Source organism: Tachysurus vachellii, chromosome 17 (genome assembly GCF_030014155.1).
Source record: "Tachysurus vachellii isolate PV-2020 chromosome 17, HZAU_Pvac_v1, whole genome shotgun sequence".
Taxonomy (NCBI): Eukaryota; Metazoa; Chordata; class Actinopteri; order Siluriformes; family Bagridae; genus Tachysurus; species Tachysurus vachellii.
The window spans coordinates 20584380-20606140 of record NC_083476.1 but is presented as its reverse complement, the minus strand read 5'-3'; the positions used below and the strand labels follow the sequence as shown (position 1 = coordinate 20606140).

Genomic DNA, 21761 nt, shown 5'->3' with positions numbered 1-21761 from the left:
TGTCCATAGTGTGTGAGTGAATGAGAGTGTGTGTGTGTGTGTGTGTGTGCCCTGCGATAAGTTGGCACTCCGTCCAGGGTGTATCCTGCCTTGATGCCCGATGACGCCTGAGATAGCCACAGGCTCGCCGTGACCCGAGGTAGTTCGGATAAGCGGTAGAAGATGAGTGAGTGAGAGACCAGTTCACCTACCAATGCTACATGCTAATGTAGATAGCTCTATAAACATCCTTGTATGTCTAAAATGATGCATCGATTCCAGAGATATTTTACTATTCAGTACTTTATTAGCAAAGAACACAGTGTTCTGCATGTGTGCAGTAAACCTACAGAATATGACGTGATGATGTTTTCAGGAGTGGAATTGCTTTCAAATTCGCTTTAGATAAGTAATAAAAGATTTTGCATAGAAATGTGACAAATGTGGCTTAATTTAATCATTTATAAAGAAAAATACTTCAGTTCTTTTACTTTCACGTTTTGCTGGATATTTCAACTGTGAATTGAGAATTTGAAACATTATGTACGCTTTCGCTTCAGTACTCTTTCTCACTCAAGTCAGTGTCCATATGAAGGGGTTCAGACTGAGCAGGATGAGGCTTCAGACACACGTCCATGTTCCGTAATCAAATGTGAACATCGGATGGCATGTGGAAGAAGTGGCAATGCATCTGAACATCACATGCTGGTTTGAAGTGGATGATATATCTATAATTCTTTCTGGAGCTCTGAAAAAAAAGGCAAGATCTGTCTCTAAAATGTGGACTTTACCATAAAATATCAAGAGGGAAAAGGGAAAGATTTTGTGCCTTGTTTTTGTTCTTCTTGTATTTATTTATTTATTTATTTATTTATTTATTTATATTAAAAAGATAAATTGCAAAAAGTGTAAATGTTGTCCAATCATCAAAGTCATTAAAAATAACCGAGTGTATCTATGCAGAAAAAAATACATTGAAGACAGTTTAAGAAGCCCATCAGCAAGTTCTTTCTAAAACCATCTTCAAGATAAATAAGTTTGTTACTTGATCTTGCAAATCGTCTCCTTAGGAAATTAAAATCTCTCTCTGATGTGCTTGTAAGGGACTAATATTGTCTGATTGACGTTTAACTCGCCCTGTTATTGCACACAGGTTGATCAATAAATTAATGAACCACCATCAGATCTGTGTGAATTCATTGCTTAGCAATATATAATTTATCTTTGGGGTTCATTATGTGGTCCGTTTATGTAAAAAATTTCGGGGAGGTCCGGCCTGGATGGGAACGATCTGTACTTCATTTAGGTCATAGCTGGATTTAAAAGGTAGTCTTGGAAAGATAATTTTGTTCATCCGGCACAGTTTTACCTGAACTGCATTATTCTGTGGTTTGTAAACTCTTAGTAAACTGTGACATGGTGTGAACAACAACACATTCCAACTCAGGAAGGAATTTGCATCACTATGTTTGGTCATTATACAGTGAATCAGAGGAATTCAAACCGTTGGGCTTTTAGATAAATGTATGAATTGTATAATGGATTTTTCTTAGGAAATCCATGTTTTTTTTAAAATTAGGACTACATTGGATTGTGAAAAATAAATAAATAAATAATTAAATAAATAAAGACAACAAATAAGACAGTCAATGTATCTGTTTAGGAAGGTGTTTTAATCCCCATGGAAGCCCCGCCCCCTAAACTCACCTTAGTGTTTTGAAGGTAAGAAGTTTGTTAATGTGAAATTGTGGATGTATAAATTTTGATGTATAACTTTTTTTATTATATCTTATATATGTATATATATATATATATATATATATATATATATATATATATACTTTCCTTAACTCACATTAGTAATGTTTACATTAAGTTTGTTAAAGTGACTTTAACCATAAATATAAATGATAGAAAAAATATAAAAATATAAAATAAAAATATATATAAAAATATATATAAAAATAATAAAAAATACAAAATATAAAAAATATTAACATCTTTAGAGAGTTAAGCAAATATATGGTTAACACCAATTAAACACACAAATCTGTCGTCATTCTTGTTTAACAAATAATTCTGATAAAGTTGGACAGTGATTGATCAGCACTCAGACACCAAGCAGGAGATCAACAGGATTTTTTTGATTGACAGTCTGTATATTATAAAATTCTTATTGTAAGAAGGTTTTATTGGATCTCTTTATTTTATATTTTTTATATGGAAAATCTGAATTCTGAGAAAAAAGTTGGAATACTTTTAATATAGACACAAACTGGAACAGATCCACGAGCAGAGGAATTAATCCACGGTCCAGATTCAGATGATGTGGCATTTAATACTTTGACAAACAAAGTCATAACTTTTGGCTTTCTTTTAATAACAAAAGACTTTTAGCGCAGCGTGAGATATTTCAGATACGTGCAACAATCTGTTCGGTCGCAGCAGACAGCAACACACACACACACACACACACACACACACACACACACACACACACACACACACACACACACCACTGTTAATGATTTAAGTTTGAGTGAATGTTTGGCTCGCTCTCTAGAGAGTGCACCAGGGAGAGAACTGATCTAGACTGTGGTGCTGCAGTCTTTCTTAATTGCCGTGAACCTTCTGCCTTCGCTGACTTTCTTCTGTCCTGAGGAGAGAAAAAAAACATGGCGTTTGTAGCTCGCTGTTCAGCTTTTATCTATATTTTAAGCCACACACAAGGTGTAGAGTTGAGCTGGAGCTTGTTACAGGGGCCTGCCGCTACATAATTCATGAGCACGAGCCAACTGGAGCAAACGCTAAATAAAAGATCTTTCTTGCGCTGGTGGGACGGCGGTGGCTAAGCTGCCCCTGCATTCAGCCTGTGTCGCGGAGTAGACAGCACAATCAATACACGTTTGTGTTGCACACGTCGCTCGCATGACGCGGCGTTGTAGCCACGTTCAATCCCCAGGACTTGTCACCTGTCTGTGTGGTTATTTGGTGAAGCTGAAGACTTTGCACTACAAACGTCTATGTTCGTCGGCGTACTTCTGGTATCACTGTGGAAAATGAAACGCTGGTTCAGAAATGTTTGAGTTCTAATCGAAATCATTAGACAGGCACTTGGTCAGAATGTTTGCTTTATAACCCACACTGTGACTGAGGCTGTAACATCTTCAGTGAAATATCTGCAATGTTTGATGTAACTCAGTAATCAAAGTAGGAAATCCTCCAGACGGCAGTGAATTAGGGAAAACCTTTTTACACCATCCATCTATCCACTCATCCTCCTTCTCATTCACCCACCATCTTATCCATCTGTCCATCCATCCATTCACATATCTACTGTATACAACCATCCATCCATCCATCCATCTCATTCTTCCTTTTACCCACCCATACATCCATGTATGCACCAACTCATTCACTCATTCATCTTTCCTTGCACTGGTCCATTCATCCATTCACCCACCCTTTCATCTATCTCTTGATCTAGCCACCCAACCATCCACCCACCAATCCATCTCTTCATCCATCCATCCATCCATCCATCCATCAACTCACCTATTTATCCAACAACCCATTTATCCATTTATGCAATCCGTACATTCATTTAAATTTCATCCATCCACTTACTTATTCACCTGAATGTATCCATCCATCCATCCATCCATCCATCCATCCATCCATCCATCCATCCGTTTATCTTTATGTACCTTTAAAGTTTTAAGAAATCCATAAGGGGTCTTGCGATATATTAAAAAGTATATTAGGGCTTTATAAGTACATAACTATTTTAGCGATGTTTAAGGCCAAGTGTTTAAGGTGTTGGATTACTGATCAAAAGGTCATGAGTTTGAATCCCAGGTAAACAAAGGTGCTGCTGCTGGGCCCCTGAGCAAGGCCCTTAAACATTAATTTTATATATATATATATATATATATATATATATATATATATAACATGAGTTCAGTTGAGTTAAATTTTAGGTGATAACACAAGAAACAAAAGTATTTAGATTTCTGGTTTGGTAAGTAACCGGCCAAGCCAGGTTTCCACTTTATTAGTCCTGGATGCAATATGAAATCCTCTGGAACTCAGCTTCTAGTCAATCGCAGCAGACGGCTGGTAAAGTCAGATTAAAAAATCATGTCAGGAGAGAAGATTCAATGTGTAGGCGGAGGCATAAAACTGCATACCGAAGGCGGCAGCTTCAAATTGGACAGCGGATTGCGCTGTAGCTCGCTACAAAATGCATGAATCCACAGAAGACCCAAGTTCACTCCTCCTCCAAAATCTGGCCTTCTTTATTTTTTATTCATTTTTATTTTTTATTTTTTTTTTGGAAGCAGACAAACAGCAGTCCACGAGTCCTGCTTCTGATGACAGCCTTGGGAGGAATTCGTCGGGGAGTCGGAGCAGGGTGAGCCGGAGAGAATAGGGCCGGCAGGAGACCGATCAAAATTTTGAAGGAAAATAAAAAAAAGTTCGGTTGCTGTTGCTATGAAAAGGCACTGGATAAGGAGTTGTGAGGAGAGTAAGGGGCTGCCAGTTGTTGAGGGAGAAGGACAATCTTTTAAAAGCCTTCATTCTTCGCCAGTGAAATTATTACCAGTGTGTGAAAACAAGGCTGGCTCCAGGCTAGCCACCCAGGAGAGTGCTTAGCCTCGGGGTGATTTCAGAAGAAAGTAATGCAGTAGAAATAATGGGGTTGGGAGTATGAGAAAAGGTAAAGGGAATTTTTATTCTACTCTCCTTTTTTTTTTCTCTACTTTTTTAAATCCTCCATGACTTGATCGCTGCCTCTATCTGTTGCTCGCATTTTGCCCTTTTCTGAATTTCTCTGCACTTTTACAGATATCTTGAGATACAACAAATGGATGGGTGTTGGTACGCCAAGAGACGTACAGTACTCTCTCCTCTAAAGTTGTCTGCATGTTTCATTTTATTTATTTATTTATTTATTTACTTTTCTTTTCTTTTTTTTTTTTACTCACCCATTGGCTTTCCAGAAGATAACACCAATGAAAGAAAGCAGGCTTTTTAGCAGCACTTCTTTCCTTCTCTACTCGAAGGGCATCACTTATCGAATTTTCAATACGATTTTGCTCACATCGTTACATGCTGAAGATAAACTCAAATCCAGCTCAGAATTAGGATCCGTCATCTCCTCCAGCACACATTACTCTGTCCAGGCTGAATACAAGGAGCAAAAAGGGCTGAAATATTTAGCAGAAAAAGTGTAGCTGATTCTCAGGAAATATAAATGTTGCATACCAGCATTTCTGTCAAATAAGCCCGCAGCTTTCTTAACACGGCTCTTTAACACGGACGTTTTGTTCGATTCAAGTTTTATGATGTCAGCCAACGTTATTGCATCACCTTAGATTTGAAATATGCAAAAAATTAAATAAATAAATAAAAATCACTACTAATGCTACAAGACTTTAGTTTCTTTATCTTACAGGTATGTTAGCGGGTTTGAGAGAAACAAAACAAAACAAAACAAAACCACATATCTTCAGGTATCATCGTATCTCAGAAGCTTTTTCTTCTCATGAGTCCAATTTGGATGGATGCTGCTGTAATTTCTTCCATTTAAAAGTGTATAGTGTGTGAGCAAGCTTTTCAATCATAAATGTAGACGTTGACATTGTTATCAACTTTCTCTCTCTCTCTCTCTCTCTCTCTCTCTCTCTCTCTCCCACATGCACACACAAACACACACTTTTTTATATGGTTGAGGCAACTCTGACTCCTATGAGTTCTGACATGACAAAAGCACACCACAGCTCTAGCCTGTGGCACACAGGAAAACATGCTAATCCAGAAGTGCATTAATGCACTCAGGAGCTTTTGCTAATCACACCGGATGTGAGTGGAGCGGTAACCTGGTCCATGCTCACGTTGTAGTACAGCAGCTTACCTCGTATCTGCACTCCGACCACATAACAGCGCTTTTCAATTATGACATCATTCCGACTGGATGGAATCATTACTGCCATGTACTGTAGTATATATAAATATCCTGGCAGGAAGTGCAGTAATAAATGCAGATTTTGTGTTGTAGACGTTCAGCAGCTGAACTTCAGAGTCTGTAGGATGTTCTGTATCTGAAATGTTCGACACACAGCGACACTTGGACGGACAGACAGACAGACAGACAGTTTGCTTGATTGCAAGCCAAGCCAATAGAAAAATTAAATGTGATGTAATTAATGCCGATATTTAGAAAATATCAGCCAGAAAATCAGCGCACTTGTAATTTTACTCATTTGGTTCATGCTTTTACCGAGCAAAGTGGCAAAAGTTTGAGGTATAAGCGGTCACTTCTGGTCCTCCTGACCACCAGGGGGCGCTGTGAATTTTAATGCAGTTACTAGGATTGCTTATGGTGTGGAACAGAATAGAAACTGTGATTTACTTTACTTAATAAAGTACACCAGCTAACATCAGACATTCACGATAGAGCAGCGATCCTGAAACGTTCATATCTACATATACGGAGTGGAACGACACACAAGCAGAAGAGAAGAAACACCAGAGGATTTAAGATCTAAATATCAAGCTAGTTATTATCTAGAGTAATAAACATACAGCTGTCAGCTGTCGGGTTGCTAGCTTGTTAGTATTAGCGCTGATGACTAAACTAATCACTGGTCAAGTGGCTGAAGCATCAGACGCCTGCAGCTCCTTTTAGGTCTAGATCAACTTGCGTAAATTTAAAACCAATGAAACCAGTTAAACCTTTTACCAGTAAGACCAGTAGCCTGATGATGCGTTATTGAAGTCGTATCTAGTGGCTTTTCATCTCTTAACTCGCATTTTCATTATAAATTGGAGATATTACGCAATTTTCACCAGCTAATGGGTTCTTTTAATGTCCTGCACCAATGTAGATCAAAAGCCTCCTTTCCTCAGTGCCCCACTCTCTACTAATGAGGTGAGTGTGTGACCTCGCGTTGGGAATTCTCTCACACACAGTTTGCTTCGGGTGAATTTTCTCGTGTTATCAGCCTCGTTTCATACGACACTGCACGCCTTTTTCCTTTTTGTTGCATTTTTTATTTTATTTTTCTTCTACAGGAAATGAAAAGGCCTGCGAAAAAATCCACCTCCACCGCTCTCCGTCTTCACTAGAAACTGTGAGTTTTATTAGCGCCTGCTCCGTAAACTGTGGCCAGAAGCACTGAGGCTGATTAAATTTTCATAGCTAACCAACAGACTTTTGCACTCCGTAGCCTCAACAGGTCGTCGAGTGAATCTCGGGCGGTACAGGGAAATATGAGTATTTGAAGTAAATGCAGGACCGTTTTGAGTTGCAAGCAGCCTGGAAGACGAAACATTCGAGTAACATCCCAGACCGGATTCTACTATAATAAATAAGCTAGTCTGTCAGAGGCTATGTGCATTACAGCTCTACGGACATGTCGGAAACGACATACTGCCCTAATACACTGGTTCCTTACCCTGTTCCTGGGTGTATTATACATTCGCTTGTTTCAGCGACAGTTCTAGTATCAGTCATGTTGCTAAGTAAGGCCCTTGTGTTGGCTGCGTGTTCACAGAGTGTGCCAAGCAAACACATTTGTGTTTCTGAACGTTTGAGAACAGCATTCCCAGAGCCACACCCTTCACCACAGTGACACCTTTGTCTAGGGTGCTAGGACTGGGTCAGGGTCATGATGCATTTGGGAAATATCCAGGAAACATATCATATCACAGTGGACCATACACACACACACACACACACACACACACATTCACACTTCATAGAAATTTATCTTTGCTAATCCACCTACTTGGGAGGTTGAAGGTATCCAGAGAACCCTGGAGAACCCAAGACTAACACATACAGAGGGTTCTGCAAAGTCAGATGTAGGTGTTAGTCTTCACATGGGAGAGAAGGAGCTCTGTATAGCTTGTCACATGCTTTTAAAAAAGTGTTTCATGTGAAATGGTTTAAGTGAAAATATTTGTCAATCAATCAGTCAATCAATCAATCAATCAAATAAAGTCAATAATAATGCCATTTTAACACTTCTTGTAACATCCTGTGATAAAAACCCATGACATGACATCTGTATGAAACCTTGTTTGGGACAAAATTCAAAAAGATTCAAAATCTCCAAAAGTCTTGGTCCTGAAAATAAATGTAAAGCCTCAATATCAGACCATACAAATGCCTTCCTTTTATCATTTACATTTACCAGACACCCTTATTCAGAGTGACTTACACCTGAGCAACTGAGGGTTAAATGCCTTGCTCAGGGGCCCAGCAGTGGCAGGGGGCCCAGCAGTGGACCTGGGGTTCGAACTCATGACCTTCCGATCAGTAGCCCAACACCTTAACCACTGAGCTACCACATCCACGTTATTGGCTTTGCTCAGACACTTTACTACAGCAGACATTGAAATCTGAGGTGAAAAAATATCAGAAATTTGATCACTCACTTTCTACTGCTTATCCGAGCTATTCTCGGGTCACAGGGAGCCTGTGCCTATCTCAGGCATCATCGGGAATCAAGGCAGGATACACCCTGGACGGAGTGCCAACCCATCGCAGGGCACACACACACACACACACTCTCATTCATTCATGCAATCACACACTATGGACAATTTTCCAGAGATGCCAATCAAACTACAATGCATGTCTTTGAACCAGGGGAGGAAACCGGAGTACCCGGAGGAAACCCCCGAGGCACGGGGAGAACATGCAAACTCCACACACACAAGGTGGAGGCGGGAATCGAACCCCCAACCCTGGAGGTGTGAGGCGAACGTGCTAACCACTAAGCCACCGTGCCCCCCAGAAATTTGATCACTGTTCTTATAAATGTCTACATTTCCAAACAAGGACTACTTAGTGAAAGAAATTATACCCAACCACTTGGGGAATCCAGACTGAATTACAGAACAGCTACAGAAAATCAATCGGTTTTACAAGCTTGTGTGTAAAATAGGATATTTTATTCATCTGTGAACTTTTTTACTGTAAGCATCAACCTCCATGCAGAGAATCTAAATACATCTGTATCTGAATATACAGTATTGTCTTTCTAATTAATACTTTATTCTAATTAATGCATTCATCGATGTGACAATTACAATTCAATAATAAATAACTGTATTTATTTATTTATTTATTTTTCCAAAATCATAACTCATGTATTTCCTTTACTCTTTGGCCAACTGGCAATAACTGGAGTGGTCAAAGCCAACCAACACAAACACCAACACCAATACCAACACTCTCAATCAGGACAATGATGGCAAAAACCATGACTTTTTTCCTACTTAACTTTTTTTCATTGTTTAGCTGTGCATGTGCCTCAGAGTACTGCGAGTAAAATATGAATTCATCACAGGGCGCTTGTTGGTAATTCTGTTAACAAAAGGTATCCTTAGAAGATATTAAATATTCATCTGTTCTATGAATAACAATTGGTGAGGGACAGCAGGCTGTGTTTACTTTGGCGTAGTTGGTTTGCGTCTCTCTGCTCCCTGTAGCGTTTAGGGCCAGACTAGCTGCGAGTGGAAAAGTTCAGCTTGGTTCCTGGTTCCACAGAAGCTACATACGTGTGACTGCACGCAATAATGATATGTTAAAATAACACAGTCAATTTGACTTAAATAGCAACGTTATATCAAATAATAGAAACAGAATGCCACAAACTGTCATGATCATGGCTCCAGGTTTATTTATTTGTTGGTTTTTGTTTATCTGTTTATCACTCAGCTTCCTATAAGCTAAAATACTTTAAATACACTTAAATGCTTTAGTGATTTATAGTATATGCATATTTACATATACAAATTCCTTACTATTATAATTATTATGACGCTCACACAGGTTATGTTACATTTTTCCTTATAATAAAATCAAAAACATTGATCTGAGTATTAAATATATACATTTATATATTTATTATTATTATTTTCATTCATTGTCTGTATTACAATTTTGGCAGTTTAATGAGCATCAATTTCTAAATTTCTAAAATAAAATTAATTCTATATTAAATATAAAAGGGAAAAATATTAGAACTGGATTTGAGATATACATGATTGTCATGTTTTAGCTATGAATCTTTCTCCTGGATTGTTTTAAAAGGAGTTTTTAAAAAAAAAAAAAAAAAAACTGTTTTGATATCGACTGAAAAGCGGTATGTTTTTTAGTATCGGCATCGCTATACTAAATGAAATGAAAAACACCTTATGGTTGCGTCTGTGCAGATTATGTTAATAAATATTTTTAGTAAATGTGGATGAACCCAGGTTTTAGAAATCTTAGTATCTCGCTGATCGTAAGATTTAACGCACGTATTTGCATTGCACACATGCTGGATAGACACTTTTCTGCATGTGTGTGTTGGTGATGCATCTCTCTCTCTCTCTCTCTCTCTCTCTCTCTCTTTTTCTGCTTTCTCTACTACTCTCCGCTCCTGCAGCTGCTGCCTTTCCCACTGACCCTGATATTTGCTTTTCATTACGCACCCTATAGTGGTGTCCAGCTCCCCCTTTGCACCGCGCTGAGTGGAGCTGGCGGAGGGTGGAAACATTGGTTAAGCAAATTGGTATTTAAGTGGAACTTCGCCGGCCTGCGAGCTTTGCATTATTCATGGCCTGTATGCGAGAAAAGAAGCGCCGCGCCTCTGCGCTCCTCTCTGCGCTCCCCTCTGCTCTGCAGGACAGGAGGAAAACTAGGGCGCATGACGGCGTGGCATGTGGACAGCACTTAGTCTTTTAACAAGTTTACCTGCTCACAGTTTGGCATTAGTTCCACATTTTGTTCCATTTTTTTTAACATGCGTCAAAACATCAAAACATTAATGTGTTCTAAAATTAGGTTGAATATATCAGCATTAATGGATCAAAACAATCTTGTATTTAACCACCATATAGTGGTTTACGTATTTATAGTGTATACGTATTTTAATTATGGGTTATGTGTATAACTGACTCATTTTTCATCAGGAAATTCCTTCGTCCGCGGATTTTTTTTTCTTCAAATATTTCATTTATGAAATTTGTTGAACCCATTTAAAAAAGAAGATTTATACCAGATAAGATTAAGAAACCCAGCGTGTAGCCTTCTTTACTCTCCTTTCTACTTTAAACAGCGAATCATAAACTATTGGTTTCTGTATTAAAAATAAATAATATAACACGTCTTTATAAATGATCATCAGTGTTTTTAGTTTCATTAAATTTGTACCTCGGCTAAACGGATATATTTAGCTTGTTGTCTGGCTGTGAACGAGATTTTATACTCGGACCATGTTAGAGTATGTTGTCAGTCTAAAATAAATAATGTATGGGACAAGGTTTAAGAGTTTCTACGCATTTCTTTGAAAATATTCCTCAGATATCGGCTATGTAATTGTCAGACATTGATTTTATGCATGTTTGGAATTAGGTTGTAAAGGGGACATGACTGATCGACAATGTTTGTAATATAAATTAAATCTAATTGTCTTATGTTTGTCTTATGTTTTATTTACTTACTTATAATAAATAAACAAATAAACAATACATAAATAAATAAAATCCTGAAAATATTCAAAATAATAGCTTGTCTAAATAATTTATGCAACTGTATCTGAAACGTTTAACTGGATTCCACAAGCAAAAGTAAAATAATATTTTTCTAAAAAGCACAACAAAAATATAATGGTCTCTTATTAGAAAGCTTTTGTGTCTAAAAAAAAACAAAAAACATGTAATGATGTTATTTAGACCCTTAATGTATGTATCATAATGCTGAATTTATGATTTTTAGACCATATATAATGTCAGGCTTGTGACAAAATATGTAATTTATTTATAATCACAATACGGACGAAAATCGGGATGTTCAATATGTGCTATTTAAAATATTCTACAGTAGAATACCCAGGTTTTATTTATTTATTATGTATATATTATAAATATATGCATTTAATTCAAAAAATCTTTTTTATACATTTCAGCACCGAAGAGCTGTCCACGGTCCTGAAATGTACAAAAAAAACTGCATCTACACGATTTTTCTTTATTTATTTTATTATTTTTTAAACAACGAAATTATTTTTAAAAGCTATAAGTTAGCAACTGTTCTGTTATTTTTGTGAAGTTTATTTCTAGAAGATAAATGCATTTCATTTACTGTAATCTGTCTTAAACCTGTTGGGATCTCCGGGAAACAAAATCCACTTTTTTAACACTTTCTTTAAGCGCTGGTTGTATTAAATTCTCTGACGACAACAGTTGTCAAGCCGTATTTGTGTCTTTTGTGTGGTATTTTTCTTTCCTTGACTGTATAAACACGGGCTAAATCATGACACGATTTTGTTCTCGACAATATTTTATGAATCTTTCCCTGAGTAACGCCGAAACCCATCAAACATTTACAAGAGGCTCGTATTTCGTTTCTTCACCCAAGGGGAGAACACAATATGTGTCTCTTGAGTGTTTTTAATAATTGTAATTGTATTTATAGGAGAATTAGGCAAACTGACAAATTGCATTATAAAATGATGTCCTGCCTAGGACCCGGAAGCTCAATCAAAAGTCCTGCTGATGTGCAGGGATGTGATGTAGCTGATGTTGTGAGATGGGCTCGTGACACTGAAATTATGCTGATGCTCTCTTTGGGGGTGAGATGGGGGGTTGTTAGTGGTGGATGACGTCACTGCGCCAGTCGTTTGTTATGCTTAATTAAGTAAACTATGTCATTATATAGCATGCCTTAATAAAAAAAAAACACAGTTTGTTTTATTGTAAACTCTGTTGCTGACCAAACCAGATGCTGCAAAACACTATAATTCATTCTTTTGTTAATATTGTCACCATCCATTTGATTTTCACTCAGACCTTTCACAGTTCTGCAAAGTTTTATTTACAATTCGAAGTCAATACAAAAATCATCTGCTAAATGCTCTAAATATAAATAAAAATATTAATTGTCCTCGAGTTAAAAAAAAAAACATTTCAAGCTCTCAGCTGTTTGTGTGATTGTGTGTGTGTGTGTGTGTGTGTGCGCGCGCGCGCACATGCAATGCCTTCATTTAATGTAAAACACGACGCTATAATTAGTTAATGCGACACAACGTTAGTTTCACCATTAAAACCTATATATTATTTATTAAACATGCATTTAATCCATATAACGCGCTTAATAAATATTGCATTCTCCCGATTTTAAACTTCTTAATGCGCGGAATGCTTTAATCGTCGGCCTACGAACACCGAGCATGCGCAGAGAGAAGCGCGGTTTATCCAAGAGAGAGAAATAGATCTATCCACGTAGACGTAATACCCGCAAAACAACAAGACGTTATTACTAATATCAATACAGTGCGGTGTGTGTATGTGTATGTGTGTGTGTGATCTCTCTTCTTGGTTTGAACGGGTCTTCTTGCAGTGTTAGTAAGTTTCGGAAGGAAAAGAGCGCAGCGCAGTGCTAATGTAACGGAGAGAGCGCAATCATTCTCCCAAAGCTCCCGAGCCGAGCGGCACTCAACACTCGAGCGTCATTAAAATTTCATACGCCGCTGCTCGGCCCAAGGTCTATTTATGAAAATGCGCTTTCCGCTCCACGGGAAACACAAACCAGTAAGCAGGAATGTAAATCTAAAAGCAGAATTATGGCGTGTACTACTTACGGGCCTGGGTTTTTTTGTTTCTGTGTTGTTGTTTTTTTTTGTGTTGCAAAATAAAGTCGCAAGTGATAACGTAAAAACGCACCCTGATACTTTTGCCACTTCATGAATTATACAAATGATTTATGCAAATATTTATATATGAAGCCGCATGCGTCAGGACTATACGGTTGGCTATAGGGTCACCCTCTATCTCTCTCTCCCTCTCTTTCCTTCCCTCTCTTTATATCTCTATCACTCTCTTCCCATCATCACTGAGTGCTCATCAGTTAATGGCAGCCCTGCATCTGTCGTTTCTCGAATAGATATTCTTCTGCTCGAATAGAGACAAGGCTGCTGCCTTGTTCTTCCCTTCGGATACCTTATTATTTTTAGTAAAAAAAAATAAAATAATAACTGGGGACAAATAATCAAAATATCTTAATTTCTGGGCTTCATTTTTTTTATTTTTTATTTTGTAATAGTCGTTAAACGTGGTGTCTTACACAAGCCTTTGTGGAAATTTTAAAGGCAGAATTGTACAGTGGTTTGAACCTATATGAAAACCGCTGTATTAAATCACACGCACACACACACACACACACACACACACACACACACACACACACACGCTACTAAATAGCAGCCTTTAATTTAACGGAATATTTATTGCTGTAGTGAGTGATGGGTGTAGTTTTTTTCCCCCTGTCACTAGCTGAAGTAGTTGTTTGGTGTGTCGAGTTTCAATCTTGAATTTTCCCTTGACAAAAAGCCAGTTTACCAACATACACGCTCATTCGATCAGAATCACCAAGATTTTTATTAATGGAATGTTGGTATTACTGATTACTGCATTGTACATAAAGATTTTATAAAGATTTTACTCTGAAAGCCTGCTTTCTTCATTGTATGTTTTAAAGCAAAGTCAATAACTTTACGTTAATGTCACGGATTCTTCTTCTTCTTTTTATTATTATTATTATTATTATTATTATTATTATTATTATTATTATTAAATGTGCAATGAGAGTTTGACTTGTTGAACACAAGCAAATCGGCTTTCTTAACAAACATATTGAGAGATCAATACCATCATAACCGTCCGTATTTATTATTAATCAACATTACAGGATAAAAAACACCTGCTGATCGCCACCAAAAGCACTACAGTAAGTGAAAACTCTTACGGTAAAGTCGGTACTTCTCGATAACATTAGACAAGCAACGAATAAAGAGAAAGAAAGAAAGAAAGAAAGAAAGAAAGAAAGAAAGAAAGAAAGAAAGAAAGAAAGAAAGACCATTTGAAACTAATACCAATAGTTTTATTTCTGTAATTAGTTATTATTTTGAGGAAAAGGGTTCTATATTTTTCACCAGAAATCGGAATTGATCTAGGACATAATAATAATAATAATAATAATAATAATAATAATAATAATAACAACAACAATACTTTAACTTTAATTATTATTATTATTATTATTATTATTATTATTATTATAATTATTATTATTATGTTATTGTAATTACATTTAAAATGTCTCATTTCTTAATAGAAAATCTTACGAAAATATTTTTTCGTTTCCAGAAATCAAAATTGATTTCCGGTCCCAGGTGAAATACATTTTTGAGAAAAATTCTGCTGCCACCAGTGAGGTAAAACGTGCATGGTTTATTTGACTTTTTTCTGTCGCTTACACAGACACACATTTAAACACACTTTCACAAATGAAAAATATGCCAACTTCAAAATAAATTAATGTCAAATAAATACGTAATTACGAAAAAAAAAGAAAAACAATAAAAATATTTTTTTTGAAATATAAATAAGTCAAAAATTGGTATCTCAACAATATCTACAAAGTGCAATGAACTTTTCAGAATGCAGTGACTCCATGTTTCAATCCACAGGCCCACTAATAATAATAATAATAATAATAATAATAATAATAATAATAATAATAATAATAATAGAACATATGTCCATATATATCAGATTTTAGATGAAGACATAGAGGGCCCATCATTATTCTAACCACTTGATTGTCAAAGCATCGTTGCAGTGAAATTAGCTGAGACATACCACAATCTGGTTTTAGCATTCTGTGCTTTTTTAAAACATAATACCGAATCTGAAAGCCGCTTTTTAATGTTTTTTTTTATTATTATTATACCGTATCTCCAGGATGGCTAAAGATGTGTCAGGATCATGAGGTAGACACAGACTGGGGCCTTTTGTGTGTGTGTGTGTGTGTGTGTGTGTGTGTGTGTGTGTGTGTATGTGTGTGTGTGTGTGTGTGTGTGTGTGTGTGTTAGTGTGCCTTCGCCTGTGCGTATTTCTCTCTTATTGCGATGCAGACCGGGGAATTTCAAATAATAAAAGCGCCCTAAAGTAAACCACGCAATGGATGACTGTAATTCCGTCTTGTAACAGAGATCGAATCCCTTCCTCCGAAACACACTGAATGACATTAAAGTTTTAATGGCAAACTTTTTAAACCCTTATAAAGAAAATAACCTAAAAGGACGAAGTGATCTTCACAGAGGTGTGATGTATTCACAGATATGTACATGAATCGATATAAAAGAGTTATTTAAGAGAATATGTTATTATTCTATTTCCATTTTTTGTACAATAAGTGATTCGTTTCTTTCCTTTCGTCCAGTTTCGGAGTGTTTTTCTCCTCTTCGCGTCGCCATGAGTGGAGTTACGCTCCTGCATGCTCACATCCCGAAAGGATCCGGTCCGCCCCCTGAGAGCTCTATCTGGCCCGTGGTTTTGTTTTGTTTTTGTTTTTGTTTTTGTTTTTGTTTAGTTTTAGTTTTTATATTTTTTTAGATTGGGGATGTCTGATGCTTCCTCGATGTCCATTAAAATGAGCGCGTTTTGTTCAGTGCGTCGCTGAGAACTTCATGCGCTTCTGTTTTTGCCGCTGGTTGCAGAACCACACGCGCACCACGTTCTTTTTCAGGTCGAGCTTCTCGGCGATGGCGGCGATCTTCTCGGACGAGGGCCGTGGCTGCACTGCGAAGTAGGCCTCGAGCGAGCGTTTCTCCGGCGCAGCGATGGATGTGCGCTTGCGCTTTTTGTCGCCTCCACTGAAGATCTCGGGCTTGGCCATCTTCTCGCGCTGCGCCCTCTCGGCCTCTTCGAGCCACGCTTCAAGGATGGGCTTCAGGGCCACCATGTTGTTGTGCGAGAGCGTGAGCGATTCGAAGCGACAGATCGTGCTCTGGCTCAGGCACCCAACACCGGGTATCTTGAGGTTGGCAAGCGCGGCGCCCACATCCGCCTGGGTGACGCCGAGCTTAATGCGACGCTGCTTAAAACGCTCGGCGAACGCCTCCAGCTCTCGGGGGTCTGGCTCGGCGTCCATGGACGCAGCGCTGGCGCTGGCGAGGGAGGCGTGCGCGGCCAGGGCGTGGTGCGGGTGATGCAGGTTTACAGCCTGTGAGTGCGGGTGGTGATGGTGCTGCGCGTGGTTGATGGCCGCAGCCATGTGCGAGTGTGCGTGCGATGCGCCCGAGGCCACGTCGGCGGCGGTCGGCATGCCACCGAGCGAGATGGCGGGTGAGAGGTGCTCGAGCAAGTCGCCATCGAGACCTTGAGCCGGCTGGTGGTGGTGCGGGTGGTGTGTATGATGATGAGACGTGAGCACGGACGGGTGGTGCAGGTGCGCCGGCGAGGATGTAGGGGTTCCTGTCATGCTTGTCATCGTGGTCATGGTGTGGTACGTGGCGTCTGGCTTGAACGGGTGGCTCTTCTGGGTCACAATGTCCACCGCGGCCAGAGCCTCGGCTCTCTGCAGCAGCGTCTCATCAAAACCGGCGAAGATGTTTCCCTGCAGCTACGAAATAAGAGAGCAAAATAAGAACATACATACTGAAAATCTCTACCGTCGGCCTAAATTATATTTTTTAACCTATATTATAATTTACTAAGCACCTCTTGCCAAACATAAACTTAAATAAACAGCAAGATTATTAAAAAATATATACTATTATACAGCTAGATTTTAATCTAAGTTATTTTACAGTTTACACAATTTGTCTATATTTAATTGTCTTATTAATCCCTTCTATAAACTAAACATAAACAATTCACGGGAGATCTTTTCGTTTTTCCGGCACAAATGTCTTTCTGAAATTGGTCTCGAAAAACGAATGCCGACTAAAAGAAACTTTCAAGTGATACTTTATATAGAAAGTCTACGTTCACTGGGATTTTAGGAAATTTGGAGTAGAGATTTTCAACTTAAGTTAACTTGGTTCCTCAGTGCTCTTCAGCTTAAAATAAATATACATGCAATTTTTTTTTAAATAACGTGTATGTTTAAAAGCAAAAATAAAATGACTGTGCTTATTAGGAGATTATTAGTTTGCTAGTATTAGATTATTAGTATAGTATACTATAGTATAGTGTAGTATAGTGTAGTATAATATAGTATAGTATAGTATAGTGTAGTATAGTATAGTATAATATAGTATAGTATAGTATATGATCCTGTATGTAACAAAATGCTTTTCTTCAATACACTACAGGTTGCTCATTTAAAAAACAAGACATTAATATGACTAATTCTTGTAAGTCACACCTGAATGTCATCACTACACCACCGTTATGTCAGATATGATGAAGCTATAGATGAATCGTGGATGTGGATAAATCGCACGGATCTTACCGAAGGTGTGGGCAGACATGCCCGCCGGATCGCCTCCGAGCTGGAGTGCAGAGGTGTGTATTTGGGCTCGTGGAGAATCGGATGCATGAAAGCTTGCTTGCTGTTCATGGACATCATGATTGCAGAAGTCAGAGAAGGTCGTTTCAAGTCTTCCTTGTTTAAGTCCGTATTTGCTCCGGTCACACTTGATGTCTTGAAGCGTAAAGCAGTCGGGGAAACGTCACAGAGGACAGGCAGCCCACCAGTCCTGCCTGGGAGGTCTTCGTTTGGCGTGGAAAAAAAAATAAATTGCTCCTGTCAGCAGCCTTGATACGGCCCAGGTATTGACGCAGGCGTCTAAATATAAACGTGTCCCTGACTCCGCCCACACGACGAAACCTATCACGCCTTCTTCTAACTTTACTCTTTACGCATTGGCCGAATTAAGCTCGAGCACGCTTTCTTCCCCTGACTCCCACCTTTTTGAGTTCCGTGCACTGCTGAATTAATGTCAGGGTGGAAAAGGGCGTGGCCTGTGAGGACATCCCGCCTTTGGAGTGTTCTCATTGGTGCTGAACAATGTGACAGATTCGCACGCTGTTAAACTAAATAACACGGTTCAGGTATTGGCAGGTAATGACACAGAGCATCAGAGACTAGAAGTTTAAGGATATCACATTTTTGTGTCCGATAACGATAACGATACTGAAAGTATGAAAATCAGTAAATATCGTTATCCATGTGTGTTTTTAAAACGTCTAGCTTTACATTTCTATATATATTTAGAACAACTTAATATACATAGCTAAAACAAGCCACATTGACCTGTTTTTGTTTCTCTTTGGCACTTTTTTGTTTATTGTCTGTTGTTTGTTTATTGTTGTTTATTATGGTCTATTAGCTTAGTTTATTATGGTCTATTGTTGTTTATTATGGTCTATATAAGTGTCCCTGTGGAAAGGTGCTATATAAATACAACTTATAAATAATAATAAAGTATTATTATTATTATTATTATTATTATTATTATTATTATTATTATTAACGGCAGCTTTTTGTTTACGCAGTTTAACTCCTCTTATAGAGCAAATATAGAACATTTATCTATACATTTAATGAACTCAATCCCGACAACAAAATATAGAGATTCTTATTTAATAAATTCCTTGAGTGAAAGGTGTCAGTGATGATCTGATAGTTGCATCTCTGAGTGGCGAGCCATACAATTTCATGCATGAATTAATTATTGCCCTTTTACTTTGTGGTATATACCACAATATGGATTCCCAATTAGTGTATAAACAGCTCAGAATGGATAAAAGCACAATGAAATATTTATCATAAAACCTCTGGTCAAATGAATGATACTGTAAATCAAAAGCCTTATCAAAGTCTTTGGATAATTGTTTACCAGTTAAGTTAAGTTAAGTTAAGTTAAGTTATGTTTCAGAAACTCAAACCGAAACCATGGCCAATTGCGACAACATGCAACATGCTCACAGCTAAAATGGCTGAACAAGATGTAGATCATAGATCACGTATAAAGGGCAGAGTGTCAGACAGGCCTCTTTTTTTGTGACGCACACAAGCTGTCTTGCTCTGGCTTGTATTGAGCCTCACACAGTCATCACTCTAATTGGAGCTGAAACTCCAGACACTGATAATAGAAGTCTACAATGGGAGAGCGAGTCTCGGTGAGTGTGACTCAGAAACCTGAGCGCTGAGCCCTGCCAGAGACATTGTCCTCTTATACCTGGCTCTCCGCTAGGGTCTTGGCACCCTCTTATTAAATATACATCAGCGCCGTCACCTCTCCCCTGGCAACCACCATCACCAGGGGACTCCAAGCACAGCAGGATAGAAAGACGAAGAGAAGCAGAGAAGAAATACAGAATGTGGAACTTTAGCACGGAGAACAGAGTCGATGTGTGTGAAGGCATGTGCTATTATCCAGCGGCTACACGTTACCCGTGACCTATCTACCTCTTTCTCTACACACCTCTGATCTATGCTTTTTTTTTTTTTTTACCAAGCATGGATCCTCACCACACATTTTATCCATTGAGTTTTCTTCTAACAAGCATGGGAAAGTGCTTGAATATCCTAATGGAACATTTTTTTCCTATGAATATTAATGCTAGAATGGGAAATGGGTCGTATTGGCTGTTCCCTCTTCGAGTTAATAGATCGTGTGAGGCCTAGACTGTTTGTAAATATTTACTTCATCCTCAGACGTTTTATATAAAACGATGAAACCATGTGAGTTCAGAATGAGGTTCTTCAACACACCAATTTTTATATTCTCTAAAATAGTAATTTTTTTTTTAGGGGTCAAGGCATTGTGTACTTGGTAGCTTTAATGGATACAAGTTTAGGGGGCCAAGCACCTGTTTGTTTTCTTTCTTCTTCTTCTTCTTCTTCTTCTTCTTCTTCTTCTTCTTCTTCTTCTTCTTCTTCGTCTTTTTCTTTGTCTTCTTCTTCTTCTACTACTTCTTCTTCTTCTGCGATACTAAAGAGGAGATACCAACTCCATGTGGTCTTTGAGGGCAACAACCTTCTCATCAATACAACATTTATCAGACTGTATATTTATAATCACACCCTCCAGTGTCACCCACATGAGGATGAGGTTCCCCTTTGAGTCTGGTTTCTCTCAAGGTTTCTTCCTTTACCCTTCAAGGGAGTTTTTGCTCCCCACAGTCACCTGAGTCACCTCAGACTTGCTCATTGGGGATAAATACATACACATTTAAATATATCTAATATTAATCTTGAATTTTGTGTTCTATTAATCTTTATCTTATTCTTTATATTAACCTTTTGTTCTATGTTTATGTTCTGTAAAGCTGCTTTGAGACGACGTCCAATGTAAAAAGCGCCGTACAAATAAACTTGAATTGAATTTCAATTTGAATTCTTCTTCTCCTCTTTTTACCTTTTAAAATGTTCTTTATGCTTCTTGAACCATTATTCCAATTAAATTATTATTAGAAATTATTCCAATTTTTTAATTAAATTATTATTGGAAATTATTCCAATTTTTAAAGAATCTTTTTATAAAAACTTCTTAGCTGTGTATTTATGTATGATAAAGCATGCAGTTTGAAGACTTTTTGAACAGTATGCTAGAAGGTGTTTTTGTAACACATTGTACAGATCTGCTGATTGTATATCATTTAATGAAGTATTGAATGGATGAGGAAAGAAAAGTGTTTGTGCAGTGATTCCAGTGACCCAGTGGATTGCTGATGGAATTATAATGCAGCGGCTAACATTTAGCAATGCAGCGGCTAACATCTAGTCTCTGACTACAACAACCTCATAATCAATACACAATTGTTAGACTGTAACTGACTCTAGAAAGGACATTAGTCATAATAACACTCTCTGGTGTTTATAATAATTTATATTCACACTCTCCAGTGTCACCCAAATGAGGATGAGGTTCTCTTTTGAGTTTGGTTCCTCTCAAGGTTTCTTCATCTTCCATCTAAGGGAGTTTTTC

General features: G+C 37.9%; 1 protein-coding gene across 1 annotated transcript; it reads right to left on the bottom strand.

Annotated features, from left to right (window-relative positions):
* Nucleotides 1–15498: 15498 nt before the first annotated feature.
* pou4f4 (POU class 4 homeobox 4) lies at nt 15499–18622 on the bottom strand. Its single transcript, XM_060890888.1, has 2 exons — nt 18278–18622; nt 15499–17443 (listed from the first exon to the last, which is right to left on the bottom strand). The coding sequence occupies exons 1-2, from the start codon at nt 18392–18394 to the stop codon at nt 16487–16489; spliced, it is 1074 nt and encodes a 357-aa protein (XP_060746871.1). The 5' UTR covers nt 18395–18622; the 3' UTR covers nt 15499–16486.
* Between the last annotated feature and the right edge of the window lie 3139 nt (nt 18623–21761).